This window comes from Sus scrofa, chromosome 1 (assembly GCF_054392235.1).
Source record: "Sus scrofa isolate SSC_HxYL_T2T_F1_AM1 chromosome 1, Sscrofa_HxYL_maternal_Yorkshire_Landrace_v2.0, whole genome shotgun sequence".
Classification (NCBI taxonomy): domain Eukaryota; kingdom Metazoa; phylum Chordata; class Mammalia; order Artiodactyla; family Suidae; genus Sus; species Sus scrofa.
Window position 1 is genome coordinate 201999815 of NC_139383.1, and position 18528 is coordinate 202018342.

The 18528-nt window shown below is 50.2% G+C and overlaps 1 protein-coding gene across 2 annotated transcripts; it reads right to left on the bottom strand.

Moving 5' to 3' along the window:
- Positions 1–1611: 1611 nt before the first annotated feature.
- On the bottom strand, positions 1612–13517 carry ISG20 (interferon stimulated exonuclease gene 20). 2 transcript variants are annotated; one of them, XR_014837077.1, is made up of 4 exons: positions 13427–13509; positions 12878–13130; positions 3386–4303; positions 1612–1817 (listed from the first exon to the last, which is right to left on the bottom strand). XR_014837077.1 is itself a non-coding variant. In NM_001005351.3 (4 exon segments), coding segments are annotated over 3 exon segments (516 nt in total). In that variant the 5' UTR covers positions 13106–13130; positions 13427–13517; the 3' UTR covers positions 1613–1730.
- Between the last annotated feature and the right edge of the window lie 5011 nt (positions 13518–18528).

Sequence of the window (18528 nt, forward strand, 5' to 3'; positions counted from 1 at the left end):
CCTAGTCAGATTCGTTTCCGCTGCGCCACAACAGAAACTCCATCCCTTGGATTCTTAACCTCACCTCCAGCCCCTCATCCATGAAGTGGGCTATTGAGGACATGTCCTACAGGGCTGTGGCCCCCTCTCTGCATGAACAGGAAGCCAAGGGAGATGCAGGGGCGAGAAACCCCCCTGGTGGTTCTCAACCCTTAGGCCAGTGGCTCAACCTTGACTGAATATCACAATTGCCTGATGCTCAGGCAGTGCTTCTCAAAGCATGGTCCCTGGGCCAGCAGCAGAACATCAACGGGGAACTTGTGGAGAATTCTTGGGTACCACCCCAGACCTGTTGAATCAGAAACTCTAGGATGGGGCTCAGCAGCCTCCAGGGATGCTGAAGTCTGGTCCAACATGAGGAGACTATGCTTAGGTACTGGGGATGCTGAAAAAGCTCCTCAGGCAATTCCAAAGTCTTAGGCATCAAATTTTCCTGTGAAGGTCAAAATACTAACAGGTACCTGCCCTGCCCCCAGTCCTCTACCCCAAGGAATCTTCAGGGGAGTGAAGCCAGACCCAAGTACAGATTCAAAGAACAACTTTGCAGCTGACTGTGATGCACAATCACTGCTCTGGTTAGGACCCTTCACATGTATTCTGCTTGCCCTTCCTTCAGAGGTGGGGCCCTGCAGTAGAGGACAGCTGCTCTCTTAGATCAGCAGGTGGTGCAGAGAACAATCACCAGTGATGGACATTTGGTGGCTGTTTGAGCTATGACAGGCATGGTGCTGGATGCTTTGTATGTAACATCTCACAAGAACACTGTGAATTGTTACAATTCTCTGTTTTCCAGATGGAGAAACTGAAGCACAGAGAGGTTAAGTAACTTGCCGTAGGTCACACAGCTACCAAATGGCAGAACCAGGATTCCAACCTAGATCCTTTAGACTCCAGAGTCCACTACCTTTGCTTTCTTGTTTTACTAATAAGAGGTAGGAGGACTTGCTGGAGGCCACCAGGTGTAGTGACCATCACATCCCTTGTCCCTTTGCCTTGAAGCTTACCAGTGCTGTGACACCAATTTCAAAATGAGATGCTACCAGAGTTCCAGTCTTGGCTCAGTGGTTAATGAATCTGACTAGGAACCATGAGGTTGCAGGTTCGATCCCTGGCCTTGCTCAGTGGGTTGAGGATCCGGTGTTGCCATGAGCTGTGGTGTAGGTTGCAGACACGGCTTGGATCCCGAGTTGCTGTGGCTCTGGCATAGGCCAGCGGCTACAGCTCCGATTCTACCCCTAGCCTGGGAACCTCCATATGCTGCGGGAGCAGCCCAAGAAATGGCAAAAAGACAAAAAAAAAAAAAAAAAAAAAAAAAAGAGATGCTACCCATCTGAGCTGGGCGCTACCCCCAGGAAATAATGCCACTCTCCCAGGCATAAAAGTAGCTGGAAAAGGAAAGCAGAAGGAGTATTAATTAAGTCACAGGGACTTTTTCTTAGACTCACAGAATTAAAGGTATTAAGGAAATTGACACTTGCCCCCATTGCAGCTCAAGTGTCCATTGCTCTCTCAGTGCTGGATGCTGTCCGCTAGAGAGAAGAAAGAAAATGACAAGAGAAGGATCCAAGGACGTAGAGAAAATATAGAGAAATTTTACTGTTAAAAATGCATTTTCCAAAAGTAAGGGAGTTTTTGTCTTGAAGAGATGAAGTCCTCTAGTCCTTGGGGAGGGTGCACCTGACAGGCAGCCCTCATTGTTCTCGAATTCTTCTGGAGAGTCGGTAAAGTTCCATTGTTGCCCTGGCATCTTCCACCGAGTTGTGTCCCAACACACTGTCCTGCAGACACAGGTATAGGGTGGGGACTTGGGGTGGGGCTAAATCCAGGTGCCCCATGTGGCCTGGGCCTGTTCACACCCTGCTTTCCAGGACCCTGAAGGGGTCATTGGGTGAGTCCCCCCCCCCCCCCGCCCCCGAAGCCTCTAATGCCCTGGACTCAGCAGGTGGCTGAAGCAAGCCTGGCTTCACCCATTAGCACTAGGCCCAGGCGTGGCCAGGCACAAAACCCAGCTACCTGAGCCAAGCTGTGTCCTTTAGGTGCTTAGAGTCAGGGTGGAGGGGGTGGTCGCTGCAGACTTGCCCTCAGACCCAGAGGGGTTCTCACGGGGACCCCAGGGCACTGAGGAACATGTACAAAACTGTTTCTAAGGTGCTCCTGGTTCAGCACATTGAGAACAGGGTTCTTCAGTGAGTCAAGGTGCTGACACTCTGGCCTAGACCCCTGGTGCCACAAGCCTAACAGAGGGGCCCAAACTCAGGCCTATCCCCTGCCTCCTATACATTCCTGCTCCCCAGCCAAGCCACGCCTCATTCCTCAGGCTGGGGTTCCGGCCCTCCCCTCCCCTGCACCCCCTCTCCTTCCCTCCTCCACTAAGACACACTCTTCAAACTCCACTCAGCCCTGGTCTCCTGCCTGCCACTCATCCTTCATCCCTGCTCTCTCCTCTATCAGACACACCTCACAGGTGTGCCGGCAGTCAGGTCGTGGGCCACCCTCGCTTCAACCAGGATTTTCCCAGGGATGGGCAGGGCCTCATTCACCTCATGTCCTCAGCCTCTGGTCCAGCCTGGCCCAGAACAGGTGCTTCATAACAATCCTTTGACATGGAAGAGCCCACATGCAGGCGCAGTTCCCAGTGGCCAGCTTGTAGCTGCAAGTGCTGAGGAATTAGAGCCCCAGGAGCAGCAGCAGCTGCTGCTGGTGGAAGTCATGTGTAAATACTGCATCTCCCTGGATAAATCTGAGGCCTGGGCTTACACCATTTCCCAGAGCTCAGCAGGGGGATTAAGCTTCGATTATCCACAGGGAAACTGACATGACTATAAAAACAAAATCACCTTGGAGTTCCCATCGTGGCTCAGCAGTTAACGAACCCAACTAGGATCCATGAGGATGCGGGTTCGATCCCTGACTTCCTCACTCAGAGGGTTAAGGATCCGGAGTTGCCATGAGCTGTGGTGTAGGTCACAGTCACGGCTGGGATCTGGCATTGCTGTGGCTATGGTGTAAGCCGGCAGCTGTAGCTCCGATTCAACCCCTAGCCTGGGAACTTCCATATGCCGTGCGTTCAGCCCTAAAAAGCAAAAAATAAAAACAAAATCGCCCTGCCTGGGTGCCTTCCCTTCCGGACTTCCCAGGTCAGCTCTCAAATACATTCCCTGCTCGTTATGGTGAAAACCCTGCTCCTCTCACAGCACACAACCTCTCAGGATCACGGGGAGATCGCGCATCTTTGGAGCCAAATATTGGTTCTCAGGCCCCTGGGGGGAGTTTCGGGTTCCAGGGGGAAGGCCAGGACCCCTGGAGCCGGAGGTCCAGCCCCAGCCTGGGAACAGGGCATCCTCACCTGGATGCGCCGCCCGAGCAGGCGCTGGCTCAGCAGGCGGAGGGAAACGCGTCGGCAGTAGTGCAGGTCAGCCTCGCGCCACAGCAGCCTATCCTGGGCGGTGTCGTAGATGGTATAGTTGCTCATGTTCTCCTTCAGCGCCTTGAAGTCGTGCTTCAGGTCATGACCCACCACCAGCTTGCCTTTCAGGAGCTGCAGGATCTGGCCAGGAAGACAGGTGCCCCACACCTCACCCAGGGGCCTCCAGGTGGGTCTGGGGCAAAACTTAGTGCATCAAGGCAGGGAGCAGCCCTTCCTTGACTTGCTGTGTGACTTTGAGCAAATCACCATCCCTCTCTGGGCTTTGAACATATATATCCATCGATAAAATGAGGGAACTGGTCCAGGCTCTGCTCAACTTCAACAGCTTAGTTCTGCAAGGAAGGCTCATCTTAACTCCTTCCATGGTTTCCATGTATAAGAGCAGTGGCCAGCACTTACTGGCCCAATCCATGGGCCAGACACCCATCAGATGAGTCACATACATTGTATGGTTTAATCCTTTCAACAACCCTACCTGGCAAGCAGAATGATGACCTCCCAAAGATGCCCAAGCCCTAATGCCCAGGACCTGTGAACACATTACATGAAATTAAAGTTACAGGTGAACTTTAGTTTGCTAATCAGATGGCCTTAAAATAGAGTTTCTGGATTGTCCAGGTGGACCCAGCATAATCCCAAAGGTCCTTGTATGTGGATGTCAGAGAGGTCTGTGGCTGAGGAGGTGGAGGATGGGGCCATGAGGCAGGAACAGGAGCCGCCATTGAAGCTGGAAAGGGCAGGAAACAGACCCTCCTCCAGAGGTTGTAGAAAGGAATGCCCTCTGCCGACACCTTGGCCTCAGCACGTGAGACCCACTCGGACTTCTGAACCACAGAGCTGCGAAATGATAAATTTGGGTTATTTTAAACCACTGAGTCTATAGTTTTTGCTACAGCAGCCACAGAAAATTCATAAAGCAATGCAGGGAGAGGGGTGCTATGTTTAAATTTTGCAAACTGAAGCACCAGGAAGTGGAGTAATTTCCTCAAGGTGACTCTGATGATTCTAAAACAAATTTGCAGATTCCTTACTGCTCCTCTCAGAAAAGATGGAGTCTAATCCCCCTCACCTTAAATATGGGATAGGCTGTGTGACTTCTGACTTCTGTATGGAGCCAGTGTCCTTGGACCCCTGAGTCACCCTGAAGCCAACCTGCTGGGGATACCACCCTGGGGTGGTGAGGTGTGTACAAGGAGCCCCAGCAGCAGCCTCAGGACAGGTGGGCAAGCAAACCAGCTGGTGATCCCAATCCCCAGCCTGCCAATGCCTCAGCCGACCAGCTGCCCCTGTCTGCCAAGCGCTGCCCAGATTACAGATGCGTGAGTGACATAAATATTGACATTGTTTGAAGCACTAGGTTTTGGGGTGACTTGCTGAGCACCATTAGATAAATGGGACAGTCACACAGCTAATCATTGGCAGAGCCAGCCCCCAAAGCCAGCAGGCTGGCTGTGGTGCCTACTTGTCCCCACCATCTTATGAAGAAAGAGCTAGCCCAACTGCCAAGCTGTGAAGTGTGACCCCTAGAGTGCCCCAGCCCAGAGCCTCAATCTCTGGCCACCTTTCCTTCCCCCTGGCTGCCATTGGGGAAGATGGAAGGGGGACCTTGGGGCAAGCTGTACCAGGCCGGCTGCAGGTGGCTCATGGCTGCCTCAGGCCCACCATGGACTCTTCTTTTGCACCCTCCATATCTTCCTCTATGCCCCGAAAAGGACCCTCTGGCATCTTGCTTCTGCTTCTAGTGGGCTCCCGGGACATCATGTGGGGCCTTTGATCTGCCACCCCTTTGCAGAAGTGGAGGCCAAGGCTCCAAGAGCCCTAGAGACAGGGTCTGTCTATCCACCATCAACAGGCAATGGCACCAGCCTGCCCCACCGTGACCTTGGTTTTTTTGGGGCCCCCTCTGGACAGAGCCCCCACACAGCTTAGGGACTGGGGAAAGCACACTCGAAGAATGAAGCTAGGCCATCCTGAGAGACACTAGTGCTTGTCACGCTTGGGCTTAGGAGTCACCTGGTGAATCACACCAAAATCTGGATTCAAATGCCGGACTCTGCGTGTCCGACAGGTGTGCAGATGCTCCTGGTCTGGGAGTCACCCTGAATGGTAAAGGCACACAACTTCAGAGAAGCAGCTCGAGGGGAACCTTCCATGGAGGAAAGGGCTCGGTGCAGCACACAGGGGAGGGGCAGAGACTCAGGCGTGGGGGATGGGGCCGTGTTGGGCAGAGGTGGTCACGCACATTTTCCTGCTGACATCTTCTATGTTTCTGAACAATGTGGCCTGTTTTCCCTGCCTCAGAGTTGGCTCAGATCCAGTTCACACAAATCCCTGAGGGAACTGTCTGCCATCCCCAAGCAGCCATGGCCCGTCCCATGAATCATGAGGTAGATTCCTGGGAAGTTCATCACTTCCTGAGCCCAAGGTTTTGGGGGCGGGGGCCTACATTTAGGACCGCAAGACACATCAAGAGAGAAAATAGGACAGGCAGAAGGAAGGAAGAAGTTGGGGGAAGAGAACAGTCCATTTGGCAGAGAGATAACAGCTCCTTAGGACAAAGATGCTGGGCACCAGATAGGGAAAGGCCACTGGGACTTGCTGTGTGATCTCAGGCGGGTCGAAGACCATCTCTGGGCTTCCCCATTTGTAAGGTGCTGGCCTGGGGCGGTGAAGCTCCATGGACTTTCTAAGGCAGGGCTGAGAGGGAGCCTGGGGCACGGTGGAGGTGTCAGCTGGCAGGGCCTTGGGGCTGTGTGACCTGCAGTCTGCCCTGAATCAGTGTCATGAGAGAGGCGTGTCAAATGCAGGGGATGGAGGCTCAGACTCCTGGAAAGAACTGGAGTGGGCGGAGGAAAGGAACATTCATCGATCTGGTCTCATTGCCTGGAACTGTGCCAGGTGCTTTCCTCACCTCATCATAAGGTTTCTCAACAAGAATATTCTTAGTTTCTTTTTATGGTGGAGGGGGCTGTGGGTCAGAAAGGGTAAGAGACTTGCCCAGGTCACACAGCTGGTGAGTTGATAGCTGAGATGCAGTGTCTGGATATGCCTGACCCTGTCACTATTATTAGGGTTATTATTAGCACCTACTGAGAACCTAGGGGCTACATTAGCATTATTAATTTCAGAGTGGAGAGCACTGCTGGGCCCATGATAGCTCTCAGTGAAAACTTTTTGAATCTGGCTCCTATAACGTGGAGATTATCATACCATCTTAGCAACAAGAAAAGGGAGGTGCAGAGTGGTGTGTACCCATGTCACATGTAGGGGAGTCACAGGCCCTGGTACACGTGTCTGCCCCCATTCTCTTTCCAGTGTGTTTCCCCTCTAGTCCAAGTATTTCTCAGAGGGGCCTGATCAAAAAAATCACCTGGAAGAGTTCCCATTATGGCTCAGGGGTAAGAAACCCAACTAGTATCTATGAGGACATGGGTTCAATCCCTGGCCCTGCTCTGTGGGTTAAGGACCCGGCACTGCCACGAGCTGTGGTGTAGGTCACAGACACGCTCAGATCCCGTGTTGCTGTGGCTGTGGCGTAGGCCGGCAGCTGTAGCTATGATTCAGTCCCTAGCCTAGGAACTTCCATATGCTGTGGGTGCGGCCCTAAAAAGAATAAATAAATAATCACCTAGAGCTCCTGTTAAAAATCCAGAGGGCAAGGCCCTACTCCAGACAGACTGCATCAACATGGCCAGGGGAGCGGTGTTAGCAAACATTCTAGGATATTCTTCCCATCTGCTGAGTCTGGAAATCTGTGCACCAGCACTTGCCCAGCCTGCAGAGCTTGCTGCTTCCATCATGTTTCCATCCTTCCACCTGCCCATTAGTTCACCTGTCCATTCGTTCATTCCTGGCAGCCAGGGGACTGATTATAAGGGACTCCCCCCTGCTCCCTGTTCATGTCTTCTTCCCACGAGGCTGCTCACCCTGGGGTGAACCTGGTTGACAAGGTCGTCCTCCACCATCTGGCTGAGCCCCAGAGAAACCTGCCAGGTGGCTGAGCCCCAGTAGGACACTGGGACCTGGGCAAGGGCTACTACACCAGTATAGCTGAAACTGCTCCCTGTTCACAAGCTGCTGTGGCCTCCTTTTTGTCTGTTTCCCACCTAAACCACAATGCCAAACAAGATCAGCGTCATTATCGTTCCCCAATCTGTCATGATGTGGATGGTATTCACCACACCAGATCAGCATTAAAACAGCTTTACTTACAAAAGTGAGTGACAAGCTATTAACAACTATCATTAGGTCAAAAAATTCATTTAAAAAGCATTAACCTGTCAAGTGAGAGCCCTGAATCTGAGTGCTGGGTTGTAGCTCAGTTTGCTATGTGTCCTTAGCAAGTCACTGCCTCTCTCTGGACCTCGGTCTCTTCACAGCTTCCCTTCTGTGCAGACAGTCTGATTTGTGGGGCTCTCTGTAGGCCAGGGTTCTCAAGCTCAGCACTATTAACATTTGCAGCTGGATACTTCTTTGGTGTGTGTGTCTGTCCTGTGCATTGTCAGATGTTCAGTGCCATCCCTGGCTTCTACCCACTGGATGTTTGTAGCAGCCTCCCTACCTCACTTTGGACAGCCAAAAATATCTCCAGATATGGCTCAATGTCCCCTTGGGGGCAAAATCACAGTGCCTTGAGAACCACCACTCTCATGACAGTCAAACCTACAGGTGTCAGAAGATAACAAGGCAATTACCTCGCATTATAAAAGCAATAGAATCACATTACAAAAAAAAAAAAAAAAGAGGAGCCCACTCAAAACCTCAGTGCCTTATGGCAGCACAGCTCCTGGGTGGACTCCGGGGTTCTCAGGGGCTCCTCAGAGCCCTCCTGGCTTCTATGGTCTGGTCCACAGCTTACTGCTAACCAGGCCCACTCACTGCTCCCTTGGGAGGGAGGGACAGGTGGGTGAGTGGTGAGCCTAGCCTCACTTGTGAGGTGTTGCTTTGGCTTTATGGGATCTGATAAATGCCTGGCAGTCTTCTGCCCCAGAACATTTTGGGGCCCCTGGTCCTGGGATTAAAACACTGTGTGATGAGCCTGGTCTTTGGGATTAAAACACTGTGTGATGAGTAGGGTCAAGCTGCCTCAGTGCCTCATTCAAGAAAACAAATGACAGTGAATATGTCATACCACAGTCACTGCCATGCTGTACCGACACTGCCCTTAGTATACCAGTCACTTAGCATTCACAGCGTGCATTTACACACTTTGACCACAGGATTGGAACCTCACAGAGCAAGAACTGGGGCTGGAATTTGAGTCTCTGCTCTTCCCCTTCCTTGGACACTTTGCTCAGCCTGTTTCTCAGTTTGCTTATCTATAAAATAGGGTGATGACACTACTTAACGACCTCCCAAAGTTGTGGTGGGGAGTTAAAAGCAATAATGTATGCAAAGTGCCTCAAAAGTGCCTGGACCGCATGCCGGATACCCCTGTGCTATTTCATCACCCCTCTGTTACAGAGGATCCTACTGAGGGCCACAAAGAGGGTTAGGAACAAGCCAGAGGGGACAGGGCAATCAAGTAGCAGAGCTGGGACTGGACCCACATCCAGTCAAGTCTAGAGACTGTGCTTGCTCCCTTCCCCCTGGGCTTTGACAGCAAAAGCCAACATGAGGGCAGAGGAAATTTTGTTCCATGCAACTGCTTAAACTCCTGTATTGTGAAAATTAATTCAACTCCAATCCCACAGATATTCTCAGGACACCTGGTGTGTTCAAAGCACAACATCCAACCTGGGGCAGGTAAAGTATATGGCAGGAGCTGTGGAGCCAGAGAGACTCCTGTGCGTGGCCAGGCAAGCTTTAAAGTGTGGGCTACAGCAAGGAGGATGAGACCGACCCCCCCCCCCCAAGGGGGGTAGGGTTGGGTGGGAAGAGTGAGGACTGGGGAAGAACATCACATAGGACTCCTCTAGCCTGGGCCAGAATGGCAGTATCTCTAGGGGAAGGGATGGGGGATGGGAGGGAGCAGGGTTGGGGCTGAGCTGAGAGAGAAGGCAGGAAAGGTAGGTAGGTGGGGTTTGGAACACCACTAGCATTGACCAGGTGGCCCTCAGACAATAGGGAGCCATGGAGATATTTGGACACGGGGTGGGGGGGCAGTGATCTGAGCCAGGTCTGGGGGAGTTTCTGAGATTAGCTGGGCTCACCGTTTTCAAGGGGAGCTGGAGAGATGACAGGATATATGATATGGGTTTCTGCCCTGATCTCTCCACAGGCACATGGAGTGACCATCAGCCGTGCATCAGGCACAGCGTTTTTGGGCTGCAGGCCACATCACTACACCCAACCTGTGTGAAGAGGGAGGAGAAAAGCGAAGCTCAGAAAGGGTCAAGAACTTGCCAAAGGTCATACAAACCAGGAAGTGATAGAGCAGGCAACATGAACCTCAGATGTGGTTCCAAAGAGCTGCCTGGTCTTCAGATTCCTGCCTCCCTCCTGGAACAGCTGTTATGTGCAGCTCTGGAAGGGCCTGGCACAATCTCCATATGAGAAACTTAAGTATTTCTGCACCAAATCTGGATAAGGATCAAGGTGTCCTGACTCCCAGGCCATGTCTGAGGGTGCCCAGGGAATTGCATTTCTCTGCTGCCTCTTCTCTCCTGCTCTTTCTGCCACAGGGATGGGGAGGAAGGTGGGGAGGAGGAGAAGGGATGGGGCCATGCTGCCCACCTGACTGCTCAGTGGGGATCTGAGTGTGGGCAGCTCCACGCAGTGTCCCTGGGCCTCCCATCGGCACCTGAACAGACCCACATCTTCTTGGTCCTCCTCTGTCCTAATGTCTCCTCCTTTCCAATCTCTGGGTGCTACTGATGACTGAGGCCCTCATAACTGCTCCCAGGGGGCTCAGACTCTTCCTTCTGCAGCCGTCTCCTTCACCCCTATCCATCCTCCCCAGCACCCCTGTTCAGGCTTTCTCTACAGTGGCTTAGATCCTGCCGTGCTCTCACTCAGGAATCTTCCATGACTCTCTATGGCCAGTTGAGCTGCATGCACAGACTCTTCCCACCCCTTTGGCAAATAGCACCAGCTTCATGGAATCTTTCCAGAAGCACCCTGACATACTGTGTCCCCTCCTCAGGGCTCTTTAGTGTCCTCTTAGTACCTCGAGATCAGTGCTGTCTAATAGAAAGAAATAGAATGTGAGCCACATGTATAATTTTAAATCATCAACGGCCATATTTAAAAAGGTAAAAAGTGGAGTTCCCTGGTGACTCAGTGGGTTAAGGATGTGATGTTGTTCCTGCTGTGGCTCTGGTTACTGCTGTGGTGTGGCTTCCATCCCTGGCCCGGGAACTTCCTCATGCCACAGGAACAGCCAAAAAAAATAAATAAATAAAAAGAAATAGGTGAAATTTGTTTTAATATGTTTTATTGAACCCAATATATCAAAAATACTCTCCTTTCAACATTTAACCTGTATTTAGAAATTATTGAGATACTTTATGGTTCTTTTTTTATACAAATCTTTGAAATTAGGTGTGCATTTTACACTTACAGCACAACTCAGTCCAGACCAGTCACTTTTCAGGCACTTACCAGTCACATGGGAAGGGTGGCTCCCTAATGGACACACAGCTCTAGAGATTTTTAGCCTGAGTTTCTAATCCTGACCAGCTCTTCCACATTCTGGTTATCTGAACTTGTGTGAATTACTTAGTTATGAATTAAATTTTGTTCTTTTTCAAATTCATTTGTTTGAAATGAACTCCAGCTCCCTCAAAATGTGGCTTATGGAAAAAGGGTCACTGCAGATGTTATTGTTAGGATGAGATTATACTGGGGTATGGTGGCTCTTTAACCAATATGACCAGGTCCTTATAAAAAGGGGAGGGATATCTCTTGTGATGCAATGTGTTAAGGATCCCGTGTTGTCACTGCTTGGCTTGGGTCACTGCTGTGGTGTGGGGTTTACCCTTGGCCTGGGATCTTCCACATGCCACAGGCACAGCCAAAAAAATCCCACAGGTGTGTTGGGGATGGGTGCAGATTTGGGTATAGAGACATGCACTCAGGAAGAATGCCGAGTGAGCAGGAAGGCATAAGTTGGGATTCTAAGCCAAGGAATACCAAAGATGGCTAGCAAATCATCAGAAGCTATGAGAAGGACACAGAAGAGGTTTTCCCTTGCAGCCCTCAGAATGAACCAGTCCTCCTTGGTCTGAGACTTCCAGCCTCCAGAACATGAGACAAGATACTTCTGCTGTTTAAGCCACTCACTCTGTGGTACCTTGCAAGCCAATATTTAGTTCAAGAGAGCCTCAGTTTCCTCATCTATAATATGGGGACAACAAGGAAAGACTCCTAACAGCTAACAGTTTTTGAGTACTTAACATAGGTACTCTCTCCAGCCCCTTCTCAATCCTCACAACCACGCTATGAGACTACTCCTGTGATGACCCCATTTTCCTTTCCAGGAAATGGGTGAGGAAATTGCCTAAAGTAACTTAGGGGAGGAGGAACAAAGCCAGGATTCAAACCTGGCCCCCTTATCACTGCACTAACAGCTCCCGGCGGGCTGTTTTGTAGATGGCGCTCAGAAGAGCGTCCAGTGAGTAGCCAGTGCTCAGAAAACAGTGGCTATTGTTATGGCCTTATCGCCAGCGCCCGGAGCCTGATGTGTGCACAGTGTGGGGGACTGAGGTGAACTTCAGCTGTCTTTGTTCTCTAAGAACTTCCTCACAATGAGTTCAACTTCCCAGAAATGACTAAGGTGCCACTTTCAGAGTGGTTAAGTTTCTTTTTCATCTACTGATTCAGAGAAACAGAAAGTAGACTGGAGAACATGTCACAACAAGCCGGAGGGCAAGAGGGTAGGGGACCTTGGAGTGACGTGCCAACCTCTATGAGCAGGTGGCCTGCCATGGGTCTGGGAGAAAGCCCTCCCTGGGGTCAGGTGACTCTGGCCTGTTCCCAGGACCAGAAGGGCCCCCTACCAAGGGCCCAGTCAGTGAGGGCCTCCACCCAGACCCATCCCCCATTTCTCTGCAGGGTCCCCAGAGGCAGCCAGCATGGAGGAAAGGAGGAATCTAGCTCCTAAATCAATGTTCAAGGAACATCAGGCAGGACACAGTGTCCCCATCACAAGACCAGCAAGGTGAACCAGATGCCCTGGGGCCTGCTCCCAGGTGTGTGTCTAAAGGTGTCTGATGGCAGGAAGACTTCTCAGACATGGCAACAGGTTTCTTATGCCTGGTGCAGGGGTGACAGGAAATCTTACATGACTGGGCTCACAAATCAGACAACCGGGGAAGGTACCCGGGAAGTACCTTCTGCCCTCGTGTGTGTGTGTGTGTGTGTGTGTGTGTGTGTGTGTGTGTGTGTGTGTGTGTGTGTGTGTGTGTGTGTGTGTGTGTGTGTGTTATCCATAGCCCTGCTGGCCTGGCTGGCATATGGCCCTTCACTTACCTCCAGCCTGGCCACGGCGAACGGGGTGGCCCCCTCCATGTTCCGAGCTGTGATTCCGCTGACTGGGGTTCTGTAGTCAGTGATCTCGCCCTCAGGCCGGATGAACTTGTCATAGAGCACGGTGCCATGGAAGTCCACAAGGCTGCAGCGAGCCAAGCCGCTCTCCCGGAAGGGCCCCAGCCCCACCATCTCACAGTCCATGGCCACCACATCCATGCCTCTTGCCATGTTCCACCGGGGACCCTCAGATGCGCTGGAGAGGGGGGTGCAGGAGGAGCATCACTCAAGGGCCAGCCGAGGCCCCAGGCGTCCTCAGCCACTTCCCAGCCAGTCCACACCCTCTGCCCTGCCCTTTGTCACAAATACCATCTGGCACAGGAGGAAGTTGGCCTCTTGCCACCCCAACTGGCTTCTTCAGTCTGGCGGTCCTAGGGCCTCTCTCTGGTCCTGTCTGGCAGCCTCAGGTCCAGGAGGCCCCCTCCTACCACCTCCATGGGCCACTACCCCAGAGAAATACCTTGAGCCCACCATCCTGTCTCCCATTCTCACCTGCCTGCCTCTATGGTGCCTCTTCTCAGCTATTGCAGCTGCTCTGAGCAGTGACTCATCTCTGACTTCAAGCCGGGAATCCTGACCCTGTTTCAGTTTCTGGTTCGTTATCAAGTCAAGTCAGGGGCGGGAGGCCGGGCCATGTGGGCCGGGCTGCTCCATCTCCTAGGGCTGCCGCAGGTGGGGTGCCCATTGGCCTGAGTCAGCTCTGATGAGGCTGGCAGCCTCTGTCTGGGTGTCCCACTTTTGCCCCTGCCCTCCACCTGATCACTCAAGCCCACCCCCTCCTCAGATGACATAGCCGATGTGGATGGAGATGATTGCAACATTTGTCCCTCCTCTCTTGCCCTCCACCCGGAAAATAAACAATCCCCAGGACTGGAGCCCAGGGAACATCCAACTTCCGGGGCCACCACCAATCTGACACTCTGTGAAGCGTTTTATGGGGGCAGAGAGACCTGGCTCTTGTGACGCCGAGGCTATGAATGGGGAAGGGTTAGAGGTTGGGGTTTGAGCGGGGCTAACCCCCACTGCTGACCCAGCAAGGGCAAGGAGGCAGTAAGGGAGCCTCCATTCGTTTAGGGGTGGCCTCAGAAATGGCAACCTTCTGCCCTTGGTGGGCTCTGCCTCTGGCTGGGCCAACACTGAAGACAAGGAGAAGCAGGAGCCCCTACCAGCCCAGCGATCTTTCCTAGAAGCTACACTCTCCCAGGCTACAACTCTGACCCCTTATAACAATGCCTGACCCCTTAGGGAGCACTCAACATTTATTGAATAAATGAATGAGTTACAACTGAATCAGGTTTTGTTTTCCTTTTGGCTGCGCCCACAGCATGCAGAAGTTCCCAGGCCAGGGATCAAATCCTCACCACTGCAATGACAGTGCCAGATCCTTAACTGCTAGTCCTAAATCATCTTCAACAAGGATGTCGTCCATCAGCTATTTGTGGTGAGTTGAAAGCCCCCCATTCTTTTTTTTTTTTTTTTTTTTTTGGTTTTTAGGACTGCATCCACAGCATATGGAAGTTCCCAGGCCAGGGTCGGATTGGAACTACAGCTGCTGGCCTATACCACAGCCACAGCAACACAGGATCCGAGCTGTGTCTGTGACCTATAGCACAGCTCACAGCAATGCTGGATCCTTAACCCACTGAGCAAGGCCAGGTATTGAACCCTCATCATCATGGATCCTAGTCGGGTTCATTAACTGCTGAGCCACAAAGGGAATTCCTGAAAGCTCCCCATCTTGCCTTCAATCCCAGATCCATACAGAACAAGCTTTGAGAGTCGAACCTGATTGTCCTCAGTTGTCCTAAAGATTTGTAGCGTGGAAAGGAACTTCCCCAGATTCTTGGTGTTTTCACCAAGTGACCTCCACCTTCATTTAACAAACTGCAAAAATAAAGCCAGATACTGAAATATGTTTAAAGGATAAGGCATTGTTCCTGTTTCTTCTTCAACTGGTTCAAATTTGAGTAAGAAGGTTTTTTTGGTTACTATTAGGAACGAGCAACTTTTTCTTGAATTCAGATTATATGGGGATTTTTTTTTTTCTTTCTCAGAGGCATAAAGGATTGTTACCCTGATTTAGGGGGAGGTGAAGCAAAATTCCTGTTACTTTAATGAACGAATGTTGAAAAAGTAACCCCCCAAAGATGCAATTGGCAGTTTCTGTTTCAACAATCCCTGCAGGACTCTGCCCACCCTCTGGTGATTGGCCCACATCAACATCCCTGCTGCAGGCTTCACCCCCTTCCCTCCTCTGGCCTCCCCAGGACTCAGAACATATCTCTGCTTCTGTGATTCTTTTCCTCACGGGTCCTGAGCCTGTTCTGTGGTCAACTCCAAAGCTGCATATTTAAGTCTTCTCTGCATTTCTCCTTTTCTGGGCACATCTTACCCCCGTCCTCACCTGCCCCAGTCAGCTCTGAGGTCTCCCCACCTCATGCCCTGCTCTAAATTGTCTTTCAAATCTTACCAGATTAAGTTTCCCAATAGCTAATGTCTTGCACTGCCTGTCACAGCACTTTGCTCAAGAACCTACAGTGATTTCCTGTTGTCTAAAAAAAAAAAAAAAACACCCACACACCAAAAAAAAAACCTTCCCTCCCTCACAGTCCCCCAGACCCTCTTATATTTGTCCCACCTGCCTTTCCAACCTCATCTTGCACCACTATCAATCTGAGCCTCTTTTTTAGGTTGTGACCTGAATTCTCGGCCTTCTGATATTCACATAGTGACTCCTCCCAGCCCTTAAGAGGGTCCCCCTGCCTTCTTCAGGCAAGAGCAATCATCCTTAATTCACCGTGTGCTGGGGCCCAGAGCTACAGGGGTGAGATCAGGTCTGAACCTTCGGTTGGAGAGGGACAGTGGTGCTTATAAAAGTCAGCCTTGGGAATTCCCATCGTGGCTCAGTGGAAACGAATCTGACTAGGAACCATGGGGTTGCAGGTTTGATCCTGGGCCTCACTCAGTGGGTTAAGGATCCGGCGTTGCCGTGAGCTGTCGTGTAGGTCAAAGACTCGGCTCGGATTCAGCGTTGCTGTGCCTCTGGCATAGGCCAGAGGCTATAGCTCTGATTAGACCCCTAGCCTGGGAAACCTCCATATGCTGAGGGTGTGGCCCTAAAAAGACAAAAAAAAAAAAAAAAAAAAAAAGGTCAGCCTCTCTCCCATGCTTTCACCAACACCCCCTTCTCACCTCCTTCCTGTGTGCTTTCTCTGTCCCCAGGGCCTGGAAGTTTGCTGTCCCCAGTCTAGAAAGCACTTCCTCCAGGTAATCTATCCAGTTTTCTCCCTTTCCTTGCTTCTATTTAAAACTGCACCTCCTATCCCCTTTCTGAGTGTCCTCTGCAGGAATTAACACTTGTAGAAAATACCACCCATTTTCCTATTCACTTACTGGTCCCCCTTGCACTTGTTTGGTTCACTGCGGGGGCCTGGGTAGGGGGGACCCCCAGCGCTTAGAACCCTGTCTAGATCACCCTGAGTGCTTTCAGATGTCATGTGCTCCAAGGTTGGACACAGGTACTGGTGAGTTACAGCCTAGGAGAAGAACCCCTGAGGCTAGTCAGGGGGGATGAGCTGGGGTTTCCTAGTGGTGTGATACTTCCCAGGCTTAACGGGAATCACTCCAGCCAAATCTCATTGAGTCAGAGGACAGCAGGAAAATGAGTCCCTCAGGGAAAATCTCTCAGCCTTACAAGACACACATCCTGCTAGGTGGCCTACCTCTTAGGCCTGGAGCAGGTAAAAAGGCTGCCACTGTGTGCCCTCTCTGAACCCCAGCACAGGGAACAGGCTGAGTAGATGACTCATAAAGTGGGGCAGGTACCTTTCCCTACAGGCAACCTGCCCTTGGAAACCCAGTTCAACTGTCGCCAACTCAGCTGGTCACATACCCCTAAATGTGTACGTGAATTTCAAAATGATATACCACAGATGAAACCATCTCAAATATCAGCAATTTCATGCGGTTCAATTTAAAACATGTTTCACTGTTAATGGAATACTTTTTTTTTTTTCTGTCTTTTTGCCTTTTCTAGGGCTGCTCCCACGGCTTATGGAGGTTCCCAGGCTAGGGGTCCAATCGGAGCTGTAGCCACTGGCCTACGCCAGAGCCACAGCAACTCGGGATCCGAGCCGTGCCCGAAACCTACACCACAGCTCATGGCAACACCAGATCCTTAACCCACTGAACGAGGCCAGGGACCGTTCAGTGGGTTAAGGAACCTCATGGTTCCTAGTAGGATTCGTTAACCACTGCGTCATGACGGGAACTCCGGAATACACTTTTTAAAACACATAAAAAGTGAGCATAAAACATAAAATGAATGATTTTAAAGTAAATACAGGAGGTCCCTTGTGGTCTAGTGGTTAGGATTCTGCACTTTCACCACTGCAGCCCAGGTTTAATCCCTAGTCTGGGAACTGAGGTCCCACATCAAGCCACTGCTCGCCACAGCCAAAAAAACAAAACGAGACATAAACCAATAGACGTGTGAAAAAGATGCTCAACATTAATCATCAGAAAAAGGTAGGCAAATCAGAATCATGACAAGGTATCACCTCTCACATGTCAGAATGGCTATTATCAAAAGGACCACAAATAACAAGTGCTGGTAAGGATACAGAGAAACTGGAACCATTGCGCACGGTTGATAGGAATGTAAAATGGCACTGCCACTGTGTAAGAGTATAGCGATTTCCTCAAAATATTAAACAGAAATACCATGATCCAGTGAAATCACTTCTGGGTGTATACCCAAAAGAATTGAAGGGAGGGTCCTAGAGAGATACAGGAATACTTACAATAACCAGGAGGGGAAGTAATCCAAGTGTCTGTTGATGGATGGATAAACAAAATGCAGCATGTACAACCAAGTGAATATTATTTCGCCTTAAAATGGAAGAAAATTCTGACACATACCACAACAGAGATGAACCCTGAGGACATTATGTGAAATAAGTCAGATATAAAATGGTAAATACAATAGGATCCTGTTTACATGAGGCGCCTAGTCAAATTCATAAAAACTGAAAGTAGAACAGTAGTTGCCAAGAGCTGAAGGGAGGAGAGAATGAGGGGTCATTGTTTATTGAGTTTAGAGCTTCAGTTTTTCATGATAAAAGAGTTCTGGAGATGGGCTCCACTACAATGTGAATATATTCATCTTTGCACTTAAAAATAGTTAAGACGGTCAATTTTACGTTGTATATTTTAAACTAAAAAAAAAAAGGTTAAGATAAAAGGGGGTACATAGCTTCAAAAAGAAACAAGCTTAATAAACCTGTGCTCGATAATAGGACAGTTATAAAATTTTTAAGAAATAGGGAGTTGCCTTGTGGCACAATAGGTTAAGGATCCATTGCTGTCACTGTAGCAGCCCTGGTCATCCCTGGCTAGGGAACTTCCACATGCCACAGGCACAGCCAAAAAAAAAATAAATAAATAAAAAATAAATATATATATATATATATCATGTTTTATATATATAACATATTATATATATAACATGTTTTTATATATAATATATATATTTTATATATATAACATATTATATATATATATATAAAGTCTGTAGCTCTAATATTTTCTTGCCA